The sequence below is a fragment of the Accipiter gentilis genome, chromosome 3 (genome assembly GCF_929443795.1).
Source record: "Accipiter gentilis chromosome 3, bAccGen1.1, whole genome shotgun sequence".
Lineage (NCBI taxonomy): Eukaryota > Metazoa > Chordata > Aves > Accipitriformes > Accipitridae > Astur > Astur gentilis.
Window position 1 is genome coordinate 1536486 of NC_064882.1, and position 21499 is coordinate 1557984.

The 21499-nt window shown below is 41.3% G+C and overlaps 1 protein-coding gene across 1 annotated transcript in view; it reads right to left on the bottom strand.

Annotated features, from left to right (window-relative positions):
* The window catches only part of GALNTL6 (polypeptide N-acetylgalactosaminyltransferase like 6), a 505186-nt gene that overhangs the window by 8961 nt on the left and 474726 nt on the right, over positions 1-21499 (bottom strand). Inside the window, exons 9-10 of the mRNA XM_049834367.1 lie at positions 13726-13947; positions 5349-5465 (exon numbers count right to left, since the gene is read on the bottom strand). Coding sequence (XP_049690324.1) covers positions 5349-5465; positions 13726-13947 — 339 coding nt within the window. The remainder of the gene's footprint in view (positions 1-5348; positions 5466-13725; positions 13948-21499) is intronic.

The window sequence follows — 21499 nt, forward strand, 5'->3', positions numbered from 1 at the left end:
AGTGGGTGCCTCTCCCAATTTCTCATTCTGTGCATGACTGGTGAGCTGAGGGGCCAATTCCTGTGGCTCTCTGGACCTTGGCCCAACGACTACCACCCCGCTGAATGCATTGGTACACCTGAAAGAGCTGAAGCTAGCCTTTAAATCAGATCATACTGATCCAGGCTATCCCTTTGGCCTTTCCACTTCTGCGTGGTTTCTGAAGATGGCCAGGGCTGTGTCCTGTTTGAAAGTCAAGACGTGGTAACAGATAGGGCTTTTTTTTATTCCCTTCCACTGAAAACTGGGATCTGTGTAATACTAGATCTCAAAGTTTAGACTAGCACAGATTCTTTTTTCCTCCTTCTTAGCCTCCTGTTTTGTAAAACAGTTTCATTTTTAAAACAACGAGTACGTTTTCTCCCTAGTGATACTATTATAAAATCAACGTTGTTAGGGGCAGGAACTCAGTTTTAGGACTAAGAGAGAGAATAGAAAAAAAATTGATCAGAAAAAAGGTTATACTTCCCTACACACCCAATTGATATTAAGATCTTGTAATTACAGGCAAAATTTGAAGGTTTACAGTCCCAATCTCATCATTCTAAGCTATCCTCCATTAAACAGCAAATTCTTTCTAGTGAACACTGGATCTGGCCAATATAAAAATTATCTCTCTGCTGCCTAAGGTGCAACAATGCTACACGTTATTAGCGGACGTCCTGTGTACATAATGCTCTGCTTTGCCACCACCTGTCACTTTGGATTTTCTTGTGCCTTTGACCTAAGCTGTCAAGAGGCACCTGCATCAGATTTTGCGAGAAATGGACAAACCCTTTTGCACCCCTTCATTCATTCCTGTCTGCTTGTTGATTTGAAACAAGGCTGCACTTAATTCTTAACAACATTATTAACAAACAGCAGGCTGGTTCTTCAACTGCAACCCGCAGGGCTGCTGTTCACTGCTCCTTGCTGGACCCAAGAAACCCTCTGTCCTGGCTCAGCGGATGCTCATTCTCCTCCACCACCTTCTCTCATACCACAGAGCCTGTAAAAGACAGCCCCATCCTCTGCATTTGCAACCAAGCAACCCCTCCGCCCTCGTGCTTTAGCTTTTCATGCAGCCTAGCCCTGTCACGCAGTAACTAGGGAAAATACAGCTTTCCAGCTTCATTTATAATTGGCACAGGGCCTGAAGAATGATTGCCTGATACACCCATTGGCTTGTGACCATCTATAGGACAAAGGCCCTTTTGATACCATTAATGCTTTCCAGCCTGACAACGTTGCTCAATTACTCGCTTCCTGGCTGGGGTCCGTCAGCTGGTGTTGTGTGCTTTGACTGTGGCGTTAGACTGGAGCCGACGGCATGTGTCGTGCACAAAGATGAAACGCTGTGTTTCGGAATTGGGCTCCACCTCGCACTGCACCTCCAAGTAGAGAAGAGCAAGCTGGGCAGGCTGCACAGCTACTTGCTGGGCTGCGTTAGAGATGATGCCTGTCCACCTACTCCCTGGACAGGCTGGGGACTTGAAGAGAAAGACAGATGCCTGTCATTTTCCTTTGCTGCTGGTTATCAGATCAGTGGAGTCCCAGTTTCCCCTGAAGCCAGAATTTAGCTCTGGGAAGACAGAGGTAGAAGAATACCATGCCATGCCATGCCATCCTCCTGCCCCTTTCCTTCCCCTCTGGTTTTTAATTTTGGGGAAGTTTCCAGAAACCGCAGCAACACTTATCCTTGCTTCTCCTGTTCAGCAGAAAGCCTGCAAGTGCCCCACAAACCTTTTGTCTGCTATTTGCCTGCCGGGGCTTATACAGCCCTGGGGTGGAAGGTCTCCTTCTTCTCCTGGGGACTGCTAAAGGGCTGTGCCCCCCCAGCACGGCTGCTGAGACTGTCAGCTTTTAATTCCTGCCTTGGTAATGTGACATGGATCAAATGGCACAAAGGATCGTATCTCTGTCTAGTGGCAGCATCAGCACTAATGCCTGCTGCCCTGGTCACATCAAACTACTACAGTTTGCCAGTGAACTCTCTGTAAAATTATGCCAGACGTTAAAAGACCAGCTCAGTGTCAATCCATGCTATTTGAAATACGGTAATAAAATGCTTGATATTTTCATTAACACTGCTAGTTTCTACTGCAATAGGTAGAAATCATGTAGGCAACAAACTCAAGAAGACATAAGCAATAAAGAGGAGCTCTCTGAGGGTTGGTCAGGTGTTTGGCAGCTCATCCCAAACGTTCTTTAACAAAGTTGATCTTCATGGCTTACTGTGGTGCAAGTGGAAGATCACACCCTTTCTTCTTGGATGTTTGAGATGTTTCATTAGACAGTGGTCTTACACGCACTACAGGTAACGTTCCTGCCCGGGCAGCCTTTGGGATCAAGTAAGGAGAGCTCGCTGAGAAATTTCCATCAAAATATAGCAACGTAAACCACGCTTTTGTGGGAATTTTTTCACTTCTATAGACTGTCACCAACATAGTGACAGATTTTGCTTGCCAGGTTGGAAGCTGACATTTTTGCCCTGCAGGTTTCTGGGGAGCTACAGGGCATGGAGGCGTTGGCTGTGGCTGGAGTAGTGGATGCCCAGGTACTAACACAGTGCGTACGGTCCCTGCCCTGTGAGCTGTGTGAAACTTCAAGAAAAAGGGGGGAAAGGATGCTATCTTGTTTCTGAAAAGAATCCCCCAAGTCCTGCATCACCAAAATGTTTTGACCTTCTGAAAGGAAACATTTTCAGAATTTCTTTTCCAGAGGAAAACTGAAAGTTATCCTCTGCATGAAATATTTTGCACATTGTATCCCATTTCCTATGGGATAGAAATGCTGAGTTTCAGCCAGGTCTCTTGATTCGGTAATTCTTTCCTTTCTTTCTCAGCTGGTATCTTTAAAATCTGTACCTTGCACAAACTCACCCTTGAAATCTATCAGCCAGATAGATGAACGTGCCTCGTAACAGGAGTCTGAAACACTTGAGTAAAATTAGTTTTGTTTTGTTTCAAAACTAATCCAGAAACCAACAGGATATTACCACTACCGAAATCATGCAAATAAAAAGATGCCCAGCAATACAGTAGCAGATATTATGCCAGGTTCTTCTACATTATGCCAGGTCCTTATCTGGTAAGGTAGAACACAAAATAATCTTCTAAAACTTCTGTTTTCTAGTTTTAGAAAATAAGGTTCCTTGCCAGGAAAAAGTGAAATTACATTTATTCATTATAATAAATTCCCTTATATTTTATATATATATAATTTTTTAAATATATATCCACAGATATATCGATAAATGGATCATAATTGTATTTATTTATCACCGCGATTGTCTCTTCTAAAGATTCTCTAACATTTCTCGCCAGGATTTTGGCTGACAGGCGGATAAACCAGGGGTAGCCACCTTCCTGTCAGAGGGAAGAACAACCCGCGAGCGCAGCCCTCCCTCCTAGAGGAAAAAAACAACAAACCAACCCAACCCAAGCCACCCCCCCCAACCCACAGGAACCGAACCGAGAGGGGCTGAGGGCCGAAGAGCCGAACCACCGGCAGCTCAGGGAGCCGGCCCCGCGGCCGCCGTCGCTCCGCTTGTGCGGAGCTGCCCTCTGCCGCCCGCCCGCCGCCCGGCAGCCCTCCTCCCGCCCGCCTCAGCGGCCGCGGGCGGGCCCCAACCGAAATGGCGCGGCCCGGGCCTCGGCAGGCCCGGCCCAGCGCAGTCGCGCCGCTCGGGTGGGAGAAGCATCCCCTCCGCGGTGTTTTCCACGCCGTCCCGGCGGCGAGAAGGCGCCGCGCGGTTTCACGCCAGCCCGGCAGAAATAATTCCTGCTGCCCCCCGCCCCAGGGAGCGCGCCTCAAAGCGCGGGCCTGCTTGAGGCTCCCCGGTTCTGGTTCGGCCAGCCGAGGAGCCGGTTGGCTCAACTCCTTTCGTGCTAGCTTAACCCCGCTGGTTTTCATGGAGTCACCTTTCATCGTTAGCGTAGGATGAGGCCTTTGCGTCCGACCCGATCCCAGACGTCACAGTGCTCTGGAGCGGGCTGAAACACGGATTCCTCCCCATCCTTCTCCCTTCGCGTCCCTTCCCCTTCCTCACAAGTACTGCCTCCTTCAAAGGGTATTTCGAGTCTCCCTTTTCCCTGCTAATTTTTTCCCTTCTCTCACCTTTTCGTCCAGTTTTCCTCCCTCCTTTCTCTCACCCCAGGCAGTCTCAGGACTGCCTCCCTTCTTGAGGAGGGTTTGGGGGCTCTTCAGGTTTGCGGATTTTAAAGCCAGGGAGCACTGTGGTGATGCAGTCTGGACCATGCAGCTTCCTTCAGTTAATTGTTTGAATTACTGGATACTTTCATGACCAAAACAGGATTATATTTATCTAGTCTCGGCATCCTATCACTGTGCTTTATCTGTGGTAGCTATGTGAAGAAGTCTCCTTTCAGCAACTTTCTTTTTCCCATATTGGCACTTACCTAAATTGCGATCATCCCTCAGCTTCTCCGCTTCATTCACTTGCACCTCTTCCCCTGCATTTCTCAGTATCCTCAGAGAACGATTTCTTGACCTCAGCCTTCCACTATCCCTCAGAACTCCTCTCCTGAGCTTTTAAGCTTTTACAAAGTGCCACGTGCGACTGCCAGGTCAATTTTTCTCCTCGGCACTGGGAATTTTTTCTAATCTGGGGCTTTCCCCTGTGAAAGGCACATTCACTAAAATTGCTAATCAACGGTTAAGTTGTACTTTTCATCCAGATTCTCTGCTCACCTTGGCCAGACCCACAGCCTGTGGGTCATGATCCCTTTCCTGTGGCACTCACAGCCACAATGAGTACAAATCAGAGCTCTTTTCCTCCGTACTCCTGAGAGCTCATCTTTTTCTACCCAACCAACCTAGATAAAAGCTTTTTTTGAGTCTTTATCATTCCTTGTCTTTCTGAAATCCTTTCTTTCTAGCTTTTACCCATTTATCTCACTTACGCCTCACACTCATTTAAAATATAACCGCTTATTGAGATGAAAGCATAAAAGCAGAAAACCACTAGAGCTTTACAAGCCCAGGTACTATATTTAAAATATTTTTAGGTAACTGAACCAAAATCAACATGTTTTCATGACACAGTGGGGGAGAATGGGGCACCAAAAAGCTCTTTGGGCACTGCAATTCCTTTTGGAAATGAAGACTAACACGCAGCCTGGGTGGCAGTTGGAATTTCCGAGGTTATGTTAAAGACTACTTTGTAAAAGCCATTACGGTCAGCAATCATTCGCAAATTATTTCTACACCCTGCTTTGCCTTAGGAAAAGGAGAAGCCCTCAGAGAAACATTTAGAAACTGGAAAAGAGAAGCAACAATTTTACCCTGTTTTTCTGCTGTTAAAATACCTGTTCGTGTGACCATGTCCGTTCTGAGCCATCCTTCACGCAGATGTCTAGCCTCAGCTCAGTCCCTGTGGCTCCGTGTTTACTGTCCACACACAGGTTGGCTGCCACGTTTCGAATCTGCAGAATCAAGCAGCAACGTTTCACATTAAACCAGGCAGCGGAATAGAGCTTCCAAAATTAGGGTGTTAGGAGTTTAGCTCTGAAGGGCTTGAGACTGACCATTAGTTACATAAAACTGGTGGGAACTCCTTTTTACAGGGTAGGAAGCCACGTCCTTACTCTTTTGGGGAGCTTTAGAAGCAGCAAAGTTTGAAATAGTCTGCTTAACAAATGAAAGCTAAGTCTGCATGAAATATTTTCATGCAAAGAAACTAAGAGAAAAAAAGGTCCAGAAAGTTCAAAGCTTGGTCTGACTGCTTCTTCCCTCCTACCAGAGCAAGACAGATCAACTGTATTAAGAGGAAATGATTTCTGTATGAGTCTTTCACAGGCTTTGGAGCAGTATTTCTTGAAAACTCAGGCACGCCCTGTTCCAATCCTTGTTCTTACTTTGACACAATAACACCATTGTAGATAAGGTTACACACTAGTGCCCGAAGTGCATAAAATTAAAAAGTACTCAACAAATCTGTACTGAAACTATGCTTACCCATGGAGGTTCCTTGTCCTGTCTCCACGCCTTCTGCAAACACTCTGCAGTGTAACTTATTCTTAAAAGGAAAATCTCATTTTTGAGACTGAAGCAACTGCATAATAATTAATCTGTGACTATCTGTCATAGCAGTTATGTACCACTGCTGCCACATATATTTTTTTAAAAGACTGGGTTGAAAAGGAGTAGGATGCCCACTGCCACCAAAAGGAGTAAAATCCCAAATTTATTTTGCAAAACCATGCACATTTCTCCTTGAGTACCTTGGGCTATTTAAAAATCCTTTAGACACCTCCAGAATGAAGAGGATTTCTTAAAAAACCTTACCCTGTCAATGAGATACACAGAAGCTGAGTGAGTAATCAAAATGTACACGCATGCATGGAAACATGCACAAATTCTGTATGTATAATATATAGAAAGCAGGTGCATATTTTGACATTAGCCACTACTTTGATCCTTATTTAAAAAAAAAGAAAAGCTAGATGCCAAATGGCGATACAGTTGAGTTGACATTTGTATCTTTCCAAGGAAAATATTTTAGATGTCACTGTTGTTGCCATATTATATTAGACAAATGTAAACGTCACCACTGCATACCTCATCTACATCCAAAGGACGGAAAACTTCTCAGCAGAACACAAAACATTGCAAGGAGGGGCAAGCCTCATGCTTGCAAGACACATGGGAGAGCTACTCTGCTCTTTTTCTCATTCTGGAGGACTGGAATTGAGTCTATTCACCATGATGTAAGAAAGATTTAGACAGATGGGACAGCAACAGGAAGTGGAGAAAATGTAAAAACCGTCACCTTCAGGAAAGGTTTTAGGAGCCGGAAAATAGCAGATTGGGCAAATGATGGGGGAGCATCAGTTTGAGCAATTAGCTCCAAGAACCTTTGAGCCTTCACCAGAGCTGAGAGAATTATTCTTCTAAAACTTGCACGAGCCCAGTTATAGATTGTGTTTACTTTTTTCAATACAATAAAAATTGCTATAGATGCGGTAAAACACTAGCATTTCATACACCCAACCAGATACAGAAACCCAGCACTGAGCAGCCCCACAGTACAAAAGGTCATGTTAACTGAAAAAAAAGGATGAAAGGTGATTAGTTCTCAAACCCCCTGCCTTTATTTTCATATCATCCAGCAAAAGATACAGGAAAGAATAATGAGAGGAATAGATTTTAATTTTATATTTTTAAAGTTTCACTTGAAATACCTACTCCAAGTGTAATTTTTTTGAGAGTGTTCAATCATTTCTCAGTGCACTCACATTTACATCGTATAAATAAAGATTACTGGCCTAATACAAAATTAAATGATACATCAATTCTGTTCTTAGAGCGTGCCAGCTAATTAAAGTGGAGCTGGTAACAATTGCCATTAATAATTGGGGTATATTTATGTGATTCAGAATTGTAAAATGGCAGTGAACACACTCCACATCCAATGAATCCTTACTGGATTAAAGGGCTTTCATAATTTTGTCTCAATGCCATTGTTCCATCCCATTCTGAGTCATTTGAACTATCTGGTAAATGTGTTCAATGCATTTCTGGAAAAGGTTTGAGCTGAAGCTACATTTAGTTCTTTCACTGCTGGAGTCTGTCTCCCCTGTTCTTTATTTCCTCTCCTCTTCCCTCTGCTCCTGAAAGGTTTCCTTGAGTTAGTTTTTCCTCTGGTTTGTTGCAGCTTACGTGTTAGCTCATCCTTTTTTTTTGTTTGTTTGTTTTTTGTTTTATCCTTCCTTTCAACTGCAGAGGGGTCGTGGTTTGTTTTTCATTTTCATTTTGTAATAGAGGCGTTTCAGTCAAGTCTGTGCTTTTGTTCTCTGGCATTTCTGTGTGGCCTTGGCAGTTGCTAGAAATTGAACCGAGCCATCGTGCTGCTGCCAGAGCCACGGGGAATGTTCTGCTGAGCACCAGCACCACACGGTCTGCAAATCCCCTAAGATGCTTTCACGGACAAAAGAAGGAAAGCAGAAGCACAGCAAGGAGAGGCTTTTTTCTCATTTATACATCAATATGCATTTGAACTGCCTTGTCTCCAGTCACACAGCACAATGGATTTTGGATTTTTGAGGTTATGAGTTACAACTAGCAAAGAAATAGCTAGTGATGGTAATACACTCACATTTCCAACATTCGTATTTGTGTAATCGTAGAGAACTGGGGATGAACAGGAGACAGATTTTATCACCCATGCAGGTAGGGCACTGAGTTGCTTGCTGCATACAAAGCTTATTTGCTCAACCTTAAATGCTATCATTTGTACACACATATGGCCATACAGGAAAAGCATGCTTTCGATGAGTCTGTATGGACTAATAAGGATGGTTAGCAGTGATCTTAAAGGTTGTTTCAGAATTAAATACATTCCGAAAAAAGCACAGGACACTATATGTAAGTCTGCATATTTAGTTCTTGAAATGCCATCCTAACACATGGTGGGACACAGATACTAAGACTATGGGCCCTGCGCTCCTCATAGAGAGCAGGTGAGGCTTGAAAGCACAGAGAATACAAACTCTAAGGGGTCTGTTTTCTCCCTCTTCTACACTGGAGGTGTCTGAGCAAGGATGTACAGGCTTTTCAGTGCTGCACTGACACTTGGAAAGCAGAGACGTGTCACATGAGTGGCATTTCTGCTGGTGTAGCGTCTGACTTCTGTGCTTTAAATGAGGTAGCAAGCCATAAGGGGTAATCACTGGGTAAGCCTAGATGCAGTAATCCATGAGTTTTACAAAAAGCAGTGAACTTAGGTTAAACCCACAGCTTGGCTTTCTCTAAGTTAGCCAGCCCGTGTTCAAAAGACATTTCTCCAGAGTACGCCAGGCCTTGAGAAAGAAGTAGCTTAGCTCGCTGGCACTGCGATGGGGAAAGAGGAATGTGATGTAAAATAAGAGCTGGAACACTGGAGGACAGAAGGCCTGAAAGCCTAGACCTTAGGTTTGAAGAAGACACTGTTACCTCTTGACATTTGAAGCTGCTGATTTGATAGACAGGTATTCAAGGGGAAAAAAAAAAAAGAGATTTTTTTGGACACCGATCAAGAAAGGAGGATAAATAAATAAATAAATAAACAAATCCCGGGGTTCACAAACAGTGTTTACATATTGCAGAATATATGGTCTCCCAGATTACTTGACCTCTGGTTAAATTTATGTTGGAGTTTTGCAGAAAGCCAGCAGTTATATGATTTAATAAGCTCCCCATGGGAGAGGCAGATTAAGATGGTCTAGCACTACACTCTCAAAACCGTAGTATTTGTCATTAGTACACAGGCATAGAATGGAAACTGGAAAGCAATGGATGTGTTGATTACCGTGATAATCTTCTTGTCGGAAAAGCAACAGTCTGCTGAGGAAAAAGAAGGGTCGTAGGCCATTGATACAACCTGCTAGGATTAATTTTGAGATTTTTGAACATTTTGGTGGGAGCTGTATAACGGACACTAGCATGCTCCAAGTTAAATGGAGAAAAAAAACAAGACAACCTCCCCCCACACCCCTATACTTCAAAGCAAAGCGAATTTCCTCCTTCCTTTTAAGGGAATGTACTTTAGGCTGAAAAATAAATTGTAGGGAGAAATTACAGCTTCCCAGAGTCCAGCAGTTATATCAACCAATATTCTTTGACAATTCTAAAACTCTACAACTTTGTTCCCAGGCAAATGAGTTCCTGCGAGATTTGCTGTTGAGATGGTGGGCGATGTCCTGGCTCCTGCAGCCTTGTCCTGCCCGCACTGGAGCCAGGCTGTCACCCAGGGACATTTCAGCCTTCCTGGGGGCAGAGTGAACCAGGGATGGAGAAGCACTCCCAGGCGTCCTGGGAGCTACCCTGCATGCTTGTGACGGCACGAAACTGTCTGCACCAAAAGCAAAAAGTGGGAAGGTGTAGCAATCTAAAGACAACTTTATATTCAATATGGTCATCTGTTAGAATGATGAATGTGGAACTGGTGCTGGGACTATCCTTAGGGTGCCTCAATACAGCAACAAAAGAGGCACTTTGGTGCTATCAGTTTATATAACACTTTCCATGCATCTGATTTAATGCCTCAAATAAGAAAGTGGCTGTAGCTCTTAGAAGACATTAGCAATGTTCATTTATGTTGCTTTTTTTTCATTTGAGCAGCACTTAAAGCCAGTTTTAGTGCACTGCTTACATTCTCGGATAACCCTAGGGCCATCAATGTCTACAGATCAAATATGGAAAAATGAGCCACCTTTCCCGTCAACTGATACATTGTAATTTCAAAAGTATTTATCCTTTGTGTGAGCCATAAAAAGTCAAAGTTAAAAGAAGTCAAGCACTGCCAAAGACCTCACTGAAGAAACAGAGGACTCTGTTATTCAGTGTGACACTGATCCCAATGAAAGAATTTGAACAGCCCAGCTGCGCAACACTTGGTCTGTGCAGGGTGGGGAATAGCTGGTTGTATCACTTTCGTACAACAGACATGTGACACTTGGTGGGCTGAGATTGACTCATTAAGGGTATGAAGATGACACTTTAAAAAGAAGAAAGTAATCAAAAGAGAAGTTAGTGAGTTCTTAGGCTTTAATCCTTTTTCAAATGTGCTACTTGACTTAACTTCATGGGTGACATTTTCATGTCAGTGCTGTAAAACAGTTCTGTAAAATCCAGGAGTTTGGGACTGAGAAAGGGGTATTTTCAGGTCCTACAGCTTAGCACTGCTGCAGTAATTGAGACACTTGCTGTGTATTAAATCACTGACTAACAAGTTCATGTAACAGCAAATGAAACCAAGCTTAAATATTTCCCTTTTGACTGAGTAAAACAAATTATTTTTTTCATATCCCCTTGACTACAGGACTCATGAAGTCTCAAATAAATGACAATGGCTGACATTATATGATTGTTTTACTGTAAAATGTGTTTTTAAAGCTATTGTTGGAAGCTATGATATGCGCATAATATATTCATGCTGGATCGCAGCTTGTAGATTCATGAATACTTCCTAAGAAAACATTTGGTGTCCAAATCTCACCTAATGCTGCCATTATTTTAACTTCCTTCAACAGGATTTCAAATACACATTACAAATAAATTATTCTGTCTTAGAAAGAGAATGGGATGGGTATTACTGTTTTGCAACTGGTAGCATACTTTCCAATATATTTGGAAGAATAAGAACAAAACCTGATTGAAAACGTTCCTTTTTCCCACAGTGGGAGAGGAAAGAGTACCGTTATCTCACCCAGACATTGAACTGACAGTCTCACTAACCTTAATCTGTCTGGATTCGCTGTTATATTGCTTTACTGCCCATATATCAGATGTTACATGGCAGAACAGAGTATCAAGGGAACGTACACCCTGCCAGCTACAAAGGACAAAAGGCACAAACACGCAGAAGAGAGAAGGCTATGACAAGTGTAGTGAAGAAGATTTTTTTTTTGTTTTTCAAATTTCCTTCTTTTCCACCATGAACAGATTTTGTCAAGAAATGTGAGAGTCAGATTTTAAATAAATGTTTGCAGAAAAAGAGGAGTTGTGCAGAGGCTGTTTATGAGATGGCTGCTTTCACACCACATGCTTTTACTAGCTAGATATCAAAATACTGGAGCCAAAAATTGTCTGAGTACTTCATTGTTTATTCTTTCTCAGACTGGCATAGGCAAGCAGATGTAAAGTCTTTCCAAGTGGAAGCAGAGAGGGTACTAAATGACAGTCAGTCTTGGCACAGACTTTTGGTGTGTATAATCAGCAAGGTTTCTAGAGCTCCTTGATTCTTACAAAGCAATAACACACAGTCTGTTTTTCTCTTCAAGCTTCTAATTATGACAGCCATTGACCTTCAAGTTTGTTCAAGTTCCTTGGAAGTGCCAACAAATTAATTAAAACTTCACAGGAATGTGACAGTCTCAGGAAAAAATAGAGTAGTAGGGCTGAAACTTCTTGTTATTTTAGAGAAAGTACATTTTAGGGGAAAAAGAAAGCCTTTGGTCTTCACTTCCTTCCTAAGAACTCAATAAGTGCTTTTAAGGTACAGATTTGATACCACTGCTATGATCTTTGATTTACTTTTTAAAAGTCTTGCTTTTATGCAAAGAGTATATTAATATTGCTGTGAAAAGAATGAATACCTGAATCACAGTCTCTTCCACTTAGACGCTCTGATTGAGTTATGGATTGCTCAGCTGGCCAGAGAAATTACACATCTCATGATCACAGTCCTCCAAGGATGCACATGTATATGTGGAAGATGGTGAAGGAAGATCACAGTAGCAGTCACAGCACCTGATCCAGCCTGACTTATACTGATAAACTCCTTACCTCGTGGTATACATTAATCCCATAATATGTGGGCAGCAGTATCAAAGACAGAAGAAACTTTAACAACAAAGGAGTTAATTATTGCCAAGAAGTAGCAATCAGTAAGACACACATAAATTGAAATTCCCTTGAACATCTGTAACTGGTATCTTACAAAGAATAGTTAAGGACTGCTACTACCACAGAAAGTTATTTTTAAATTTTTGCAATGAGGTAATTTGCATTTTTAAAAAGAAATTCTGAAGAATAGTAGAGGCACCTATGTTTAGAAATCCCCTGCATGTTCCAGCCTTGACCACTGGGGATATGCAGAGGTGTGAGGGGTCTTACCAAATGTTTTAGTCAAGGTTTCAACTTCATCCTTTGGTTTCAAATATAAAAGGTAATTGTCTGAGAGCCCCAAGAAGATCTCCAGCAAATTAGAGAAGGCCAGAACTCACAGTGCAGATATTCCTATGGTTTTTAAAAAAGTAGCACAATACACTGAAAGAGCAAAGCCTTCTTTATAAATCTTAATGAATTGAGAGGAAAAAGCCCTCTGCATACCACCTTTCCATGGAGTGAATCCACTGTGGTTCCTAGGAGTAAAAAGGCCACTGCAATTTTTCAGTGCAGCTATGGAAGTAATTTCCTGTCCCTGCACTCTTTGCGTTTTCATCTCTTCTACACAAAACACACTGTCAGAGCAAGGTGTGCTACGGCTCTGCTCTTCAGGGAGGTCTGAATGCAGGTCTGAATCTTTGATCAAGGGTGGAGAGTTCCAGCAGGTTGTTTGCTTCCCCCTGCTCTGGAGTGATGCTTGGATATTGGCTTCCGTCTTGGTGGTCTCTCCCTCCCTTCATGCCCCAAAAGAAAAATTGCATTTGTCTGCTACTGGTACTTGGTCATGACAGCACCTACAGAATACAGATCACAAGCTGAGCAAAACCAGTCTTTCTAGAAGAAAAATATCCAAGCTTCGCTTGTCACGTTTGCACGTGCGAGCAGAACAGAGCAAACCTAACTCCACCTACATACAATTGTCCTTGTAAGAACAAGAGGAGATATATGAGTGGATATGCAAAAAAAAGTGTTGCCCTCAGACCTCCTTTTTGCTAAGGTGATTCTCAGCATCTAAAATCATCTTGTGACATGCAATAATGAGTGCTACATAGTCTTTTTCACATTCTTCTCCTCATTGTGCATGCATCTTATGGCCTGTACACACAAAATTGTAATGAATTATAAAAAGGACAGCGATCGTTCTAAGACATGATGGTTTCTCATTTTAATGGCTAGTCCAGGGTTTGTTCCAATCACTGTGAACTCCCTTAATAACACTATTTATCATAGGAGCTGAATCTAATTTCATAATTTTAATTTCCTGCAATGTAAAATGTTAGACTCATTTAAATTTGATCTAATTTGTGTATTCCTCACCTCTCCCCAGGCAGCAGGTGGAGGCTCCACAGGAGGATAATATTTGGGGACATCCCAAGCCACTGCAGCCATGAACCACTTGAAATCTTTACATTTAAGGTGCTTGCGAAGTTCCTTCTGGGCAGAGATATCACCAGTTGAGAGATGTCTGTACTCAGGCCGTCGCTGGTAAATGTACTCTGCAAACTCATCCATCCATGTCTCTGCCACGCGCTTCAGGTTCTGTGTAGCAGAAAAAAACCAATCATTAATTTCTTCATGCTTTGAGTGAATGATATTTCTAATGGGGAGAATTAAACAAAAAAAAAAAATCAGTAGTCCACACAACTTTTAAGCTTAGCTGGTCTGATTTCTCAGTCTTAAACCATGGAAAAATACCAATAAACGTATGCTATCTTCATTACAGCGTTGAGCAAACACTACAGAGTATTAAGTACCCTGCTTTCCTGCTGATAGAGTCATCTGTCTGTTGACCATATTATTTTCCTTCATATTCTTTACGCATCTCCACATGGGTTTTTGATTAATGATGGATATTGAAGAGAAATTTTCTTTTAGCTGCTCACATTGATACCTATATGTTTTTCGTGTTAGTTCAGAACCTGCTGATGTGCAGGAATGGTTCAAATTATTCCTTTGCCTTTGAAAGGCATCTGAATTTTCAGCTGTCATCATACTGCTTAGTCACCTAGCAATTCCTACCTAAATTTTAGGGCCGGGTCTTACATGTGTATGTATGGGGGCAAACAGTCATGAGCTTCCTCCGCCCCATCTCACAGGTGGTTTTGCACTACCTTTGGACTGAAAGCTTCGCTGTGCTGGCGTGCTAGCAAGTCTGTGCAAAAGCATAGCATGTATCCTTGAAGTAGAGCTGATCTGAAGCAAAGCAGCTCATGGGATAGATATGGCAACTTGTGGCTTTCTGCACTCACCCTATAGACACATCTAAGACTATTTCTGTTCCGTGAAACCCAGTTCTGGCTTATGTCCCACAAAGTTTATTTTTGTTGGCATTTTACAGGAAACAGAATTACCTATTTTGTTGCATAAGAATTTATTCAAATTATAATTAATTAAATTAGCTGACTCAAATTATAAAATAATAATATAAAAAGACTTGCAAGGAAAAATCCTGAATAGGTGAGACTGAAGAGATATATTTTATTGTTATTTAATGTCATGGAGTCTAAATAGGCCCAGGGCAATTTTTTCTGTATTTTTTGTTTGTTTTTAAAATTCCTCCTGCAACTCAATCCACACAGCTTTATATGCAGATGTTGTGGTGGAGTACAGGCTTTGTCTATTCTGCATTTCCACAGCTGCCCAATAACCTCTTATCCCACCAACAAAGCAACATCTCACTGGATAACACTAAGACACTAGGGCATTCTTATTGCTTTGCTTGTAAAAACAAGATCATCAAGTTTTGTAATATTCTTTTTATAGTACGCTAACTGCAAAATTCTGAGATTCGCTCTGTAATAAGCTGGAGGACAATATACATCTGATTATCATCAACGTAAGGTAATGTTTCTTCTCAGAACATTCTCTGCATATAAGTAAGCCTGATTCGTAGTCTGATTTGCTTTCAAGATTCATTTGAAAATTCCTTTCTTGAATTTTATTAATCCACACAAACTAAATGTCTCTGAACTAATAAGGCTTATCTGAATACAAAGACAGCAAGATACAGAACAAACTAAGTACTTTTAGCTGACACTGCAAGATAAGTTTCTATGTGCTTTCTTTCCGTGAAGCAAATATCTTATAACCTGCAGGGATAAAGCAAGTAAAATGAAAGGAGTATAAGAATTCACGACACACATCCCTATTAAAAAAAAGGCTCGTGCCCCACATAAGGTTGAATTTTGCTGTAATTTCATGAAAACCTGTATTATCTCACAAGAAATTAGAATTCAAGAATACAGGAACTGGGTAGGACAAAGAAAACCAGAACAAATTCAAGAACAACATCTAAATGACAATCCCACCTTTCTGGCAGAAACCCTGTAACACAGCAATCTCCTGACAAGTAAAAATACTATGTCATGAGACTTTGTAGATAAGGCCAAAATATGATTAAGCTCATTAAACTAAGAAGCCCAAATCATGGAAATAGGTGTGATCTTTCTAGCATATCTTCCACTATAATGCTGTACACCTCATTTACTACAGTACAAATGCAGTTTAAGACTGTTCTAGAAAATATATTATTTTTTGCAATCACTTTATCTGATAGTGCTATTTTCATATTTATAAACCATGCTGTAAAAAGAACCATACAGTAAAAGTACAGTAAAAAAATTCTCTTAGGAAAGAAAAATTCAAAGTAACTCCAGCAGCGACTTACCCCATCAATATCAAGAGTAGGCTCTGCTGGAGTTTTCTCTTTAGTTATTTGGCTGCACTAAAAGAACTGAATTCTGCTTTAGATGGTTATAACTGAATAAAAGAGGAGTCCAACAGAAATCTTGACATTATACCTGGTCACTGGCTCGAACTTCTCATTCACCAGTCAAAAACTCCTTGTTTTCCAAGTGTGTGTGCATAAACCCACCAAAACATTGCATTAGAAAAAAAGAAATTCAGGTCTTCCCACCATTCCCCAAGTATCAGGTAAGACACTTTAGACAAATCTATTTAAAACTTTGTTCCCCAGTTCTTCCAAGACCGTTTTCTCCATCAAATGCTAAATATCTTCCCAAACCTTGCCAGATCCTGTAATGAACCTATATGTTATCCTTAGCATGTTTATACATTGCTGTCATAAGCTGAACCCTTATGAGGCAGCCCTTTGAATTTCAATAGGTTCCCTTTTAAAAATACAAACTCTTGATATCTTTGCTAGCTCCATATCTCCAGACTGTTTATGAACATGACTGCAAGGAACTCTCCATCCTGGAGTAGTGGGAAGCTCGCTCTGAAGTTGCCAGTTAACTAGGAAGCAAGCACTCAGCATCCAAACACTAGTTTTAAAGAGGTTTGTTGCCTTCAGTTAGCATGGGTTTCTTATCCTTTTTATCGTGATGCAAGCTCAGTAACCACCACACTTCCTTTTAACATAAACATGTACAGACTAGTAGTAAAACTTGAAATTGCAGTTAATCCCCATACTTGAACTGAATGCAGTCACGAAGAGTTGCGGTCCTGAAAGTTCTCTGGTGCAACCTTGCACAGTAAAGGCAAACACCATTTACAATCCTATTTAGAACATGCTAACCCAGCATGTTCCTGGAGCAAAAATATAGGCTGTCCAAGATGAGTTAAGTGAGCTCTCCTAAGCTGAAGATCCCTGTTCTGTGGCTGTCTAACAGCATGAAAAGTTGCCCTGTGTGAAGAACCTCCTAGGGACATAACTCTTCTCTGCAAATCATGTCCATGAGCTGCTGGTCTTTTGCTCACCTTATCACAACAGAAAGGTAGAGGAGCATAACCAAAATGAGAGCACTCCTCCCTGAACACTTTAAGGCCTACCGATCAAGTGACTTACTGTAAGGTAAGGATGTGATTTCAAATCCTTTACGAGTCTCCCAGAGTTGCCCTTTGCGCAATCTGGGTGAATGTCTGACATGGTGGAGAAAGGAGGACAGTCACTTCCCCCTTGCCTGAGCCTTAGGTCAGGCTAGACACAATCTGAGCATGTGAACATCTTACGCCTACAAGTGGGCATGGTTATGAAAAGCTACCAAATCTAGACAGAGTCTAGCTGTAATACAGATGCTAAGCAGTTCAACTTTGTTAGGACTTCACCGTGTGTGTGTGTGTGTGTGTGTGTATACTGCTGCAGAATTTAGAGGTCAAAGGAGTTTAAGAGCCTACCAGATTAGGTGGCATTTTGTGAATGTCTTATAGCATCATTTAAGCACTCCAGTCTCACGGTGAAGATAATCTACAAAGAATTTAGAACAAAGTAAGAGTTATATTGCAATCTTCTTGATTTCTGTCTCTGTTACTCTTTGTGTAATCTTCTAAAGAAAACTCCTTCAAATGCCAGTTTCTCAAATGGCATCAAATATCTTTATCAATAAGAAGAATCAGTTCTGGGATATCTTTGTGGTGGATCACACTTGCTTGGATTTAATCTGAACACCTCATCTAAATGCATATGGAAAGGAAAAATGAAACATGTTTCTACAGCTGAAAACTGCTGTAGCTTAGTTTGGCTGTCAGATTCATTGCAAGGTTACAGATGTCCAGTTTGGTTACCCTGGTCTTTGAATAGAAAAAAAGAAAAAATAAAAATTAAATAGGGGCAATTAAATGAAGATCAACTCAATCAGTTACGTGAATTGACACACAATGTAAAGGAAGTCACAGGGACTCTTGATGGACATCTGAGGAGTTTCTCAGGACCCATCCATGACAGACCAATGATAATTTGTTCTCTCTTGTCATTTTCAGTGAAAAATTTCTGTACATGAATAAATAAGGCCCAATGATATTTCAGTAGATACATATTTCTATATGTAAGGTTGTGACAGCTGTCACCAAGAAGCTGAGATGCATACAAAAGTGATGGCAACCACACTAAGACTGACTCATCAGCTGCCATCAGTTGCCTATGTATGCATTCTTGATATAATTAAGTTCTGTGCCACTGTTACAGTTTTACTCTCTGGTAAATCCTTTACCATCAGGCTTACTTTTAGACAAGTTTTCTTTAAGTTTGTATGAACTCAGACATTTAAGACTGTGACTTTGTTTTGTATTTTCACTCACCAATAGTCTACAAGACAGTAAGTTACAATGTCACTGATACCTGGACTTCAATAAAAGAGTTTAAATCAACCTGACTGGAGAAAGAGAGAGATAAATGAGGACTTCTCCACTTGAAAAAAAGAAATTTTTCATGTACCGTTTTGTCCCTTTCACTTTCTTCAGTGACTAGGGAAGATATATCTCTCTGATCAAATGACTGTCCCTTCTTTTTAAGCATGTAAGATCATCCATCATTTTCAAGAGACGTGATATTACTCAAATAAATGCAGTGAGAAGAAAGTAGACACTGGCCATGAGAATGGAAAAGTGGAGTGAGGCAAGGACATGTCAAAGGACAGATTCGTAAATATTCCCTCTAAGCAAGGTTTAACTAGATTGGTCCCTAATATGAGAGGTGTAGTTCCACGTTTTGTAACTGTGGCAGGTGTGCTGGCTTGCAATGACAGCACTGGTAAGAGAGCTACGTTGCTGTAGCCTGTTCGCTGTTGTGAGCCTGCACAAATCCATCCTCTAGTTGCATCTTTTCCAACTGACATTCTAGAGGTAGCAGTTAAACTAATATAAAAATGCAATTCCTGTTTTCAGTTTCTCCAGATGTGCTAAAGTAGCTTTTTGTTATCGGGTGGCACTAAAGCAGCACAATGGTTTTATTATTTGTTTCATTTCACCTGCATAACCTGTTTTTTCTGCTTTTGTGCCTGTCTCACTGTTTGCATGAGACCAACCCTGACCCCAACCCATAGACTTTACTTTTATCAATATTAAACTACTACAGGAACATTTGGGCCCTGTAATGAGTTCCTGTTCTCCTGCATTTAATCTGAACAATTTTCCAGGAAGCTGGCTGTCACCAGCTGGTGTAGGCTTATTTGTCGTGATAGTAATACCTCTCATCAGCCTGAACATTAAAAATCACTTTCCATTATACCAATCAAATATGAATCACCACAGCACATCTGAGGCCTGACTGCATTTCAGTTGTGAAATATAAGAGAGGATATAACTGTTTATTTGATAAAAATAACCTAACAGTCTCTGCAACAACTGACATATTAATCTCTTTTCCTTCCTAGTAAAATTCCAGTGGGGTTATTTTCACTCCACCTACATCATCTTTCTAATATAAATTGTATTGTTTGTTTTGTGAAGCACAGGGTTGTTGCTACTTCAGAATGGGTGCCCTGTTTACTTCTGGAAGCAGCTGTATTTCATTTGGCTGGAAATAACATAATATACAGTTTGTTTTATGTAAATTGTATTTAAAAAGTGCACTGGGATCCAGCCAGCCAAGACAACTTCATGTTCCTCTGGAATACGGGTAGCATAAAGTCACAATAAATCATCACAGAGGAGGAGAACAAAGTATGACTAGAGCAGCCCATCCAACAAATACAGATTAATATGACAGAGGCAGCAGGGTACAAAACTCCAGAGCACTCACAAGGATTAAAATGGTACCCTCAGTTTCATGCAAAGGTCCTTCCATCAGTGTTGAAACAAAATAATTTCTCATTTCTGTGTATTTCTACAGTGAAAGCACAAGAAAACATTTCCTGGACACTAATTGCAGCTTTCTGACGTTCACATCTCAATATCTAAGCTGCCCACATCAGTTAAGTCTAAATGGGGGTTTTCATATCTTTGCCCTTCTTGCCTAACTCCCTTTTAACTTCGGCAGTGCTAGTGTTTGTCAATCTTTCCCCCTCTTGGGTATCTATCTTATTTTGGTCCTTTACACTTAACTGTGTTTAAAACTTTACAGGGTTTCATTCCAGCAATGGTTTGTATTTGTGTAAAACAACCCCAACCAAATACAGAGATGTCTGCAGGCATAAAAGAAATGCTTCTCCATGGAAGACAGTATGCTAACTAGGTGACAGAGCCAGTGGTGTATATAAATAAATCTTGTGAGGGTTAGCACAGCTGGCAGAGAAGCAAGAGACTATTTATTCTCAGCCTGTAGTCTGCAAATACCTAGAACTAAAATTCCACAGATGTCATCTGAAAACAGCCAGGATTTCATTCTCTCTGTAAAGGTTTGCATCTCCACCGCAAAAAATTCTAAGACCTGCACATTGGAAAAAAGTGAAAAAGCAAGCCCCCAAACCAGCCCACTGACGAAAGGCTACATCTCTGCTCGCTGGCTTGCTTGAGGCCAGCCTGCGGGGCTCGGAGGGCAGGGATGGGCAGGGTCCCCGTGAGGATGCTGCCTGCCCCCAGCTCTGCAGCTGCAGGTCTCTGCGGGCTGGCTGCAGGGGAGCTGCGGGAAGCAGTGCCAGTGGAACAACATCTCCGCAGATTTGTTGGCTACTGCCATGCTTGCTTTACAGACCCATAGTCTGCGGGCACGTACAGACCATAGCCCACCTCTGCAGCTAAGCCTGGAGAGAGTTCAGGGGTTTGACTCGAAATACATTTCTTTAGTCACGTAACTTGGGCTCCAGCGCTGGCCTATTGAACGAACCCTGGAAAGTAGCTACCACCACTTTGATGTTATCATCCAGAAACATCTAGTTCTCCATCTTCTTTGTATTCCTTTTGGATAGCTAAGCTGCCTGTCCTGTTGCGTTATTATCTTAAAAGCAAAACTTCTATTTAGATTGGAGAAAATATAGAATATTAGCATTTAAAAAAATTACTTTGACTTTCTTGTATTCAGGGATTAGAAGATATTAATTTGAAGATTTTCTTTGGTAAGCACTCTCTTTGAGATCTCGGTTCAAATAATTTTAATGATGAATTTATAAAACTGTTAAATGAAAAAAGTTAGAATGGAAACTTAAAAGCTGTATTGTATAATCATCATCATTATATATCATAGCTGTGCTGTTGCAAGATGGTGATTCTTGCTTGATTCCTAAGTAATTTGCTTATTCTAAGCTGATGTTTCAGCTGCTTACTGTGACTGCTGAATCATAACTGACTTTGTGCTACAGTCTGTTTTCCTACAGAGGTGATTGCAGAAGTGCCAGCAGTGCTCCCTTAACAGCATGCAACATCTATTGGTTTGCACTCCGGTCACGAGAAAACATAGCCATTACCTAACTGATTCTCC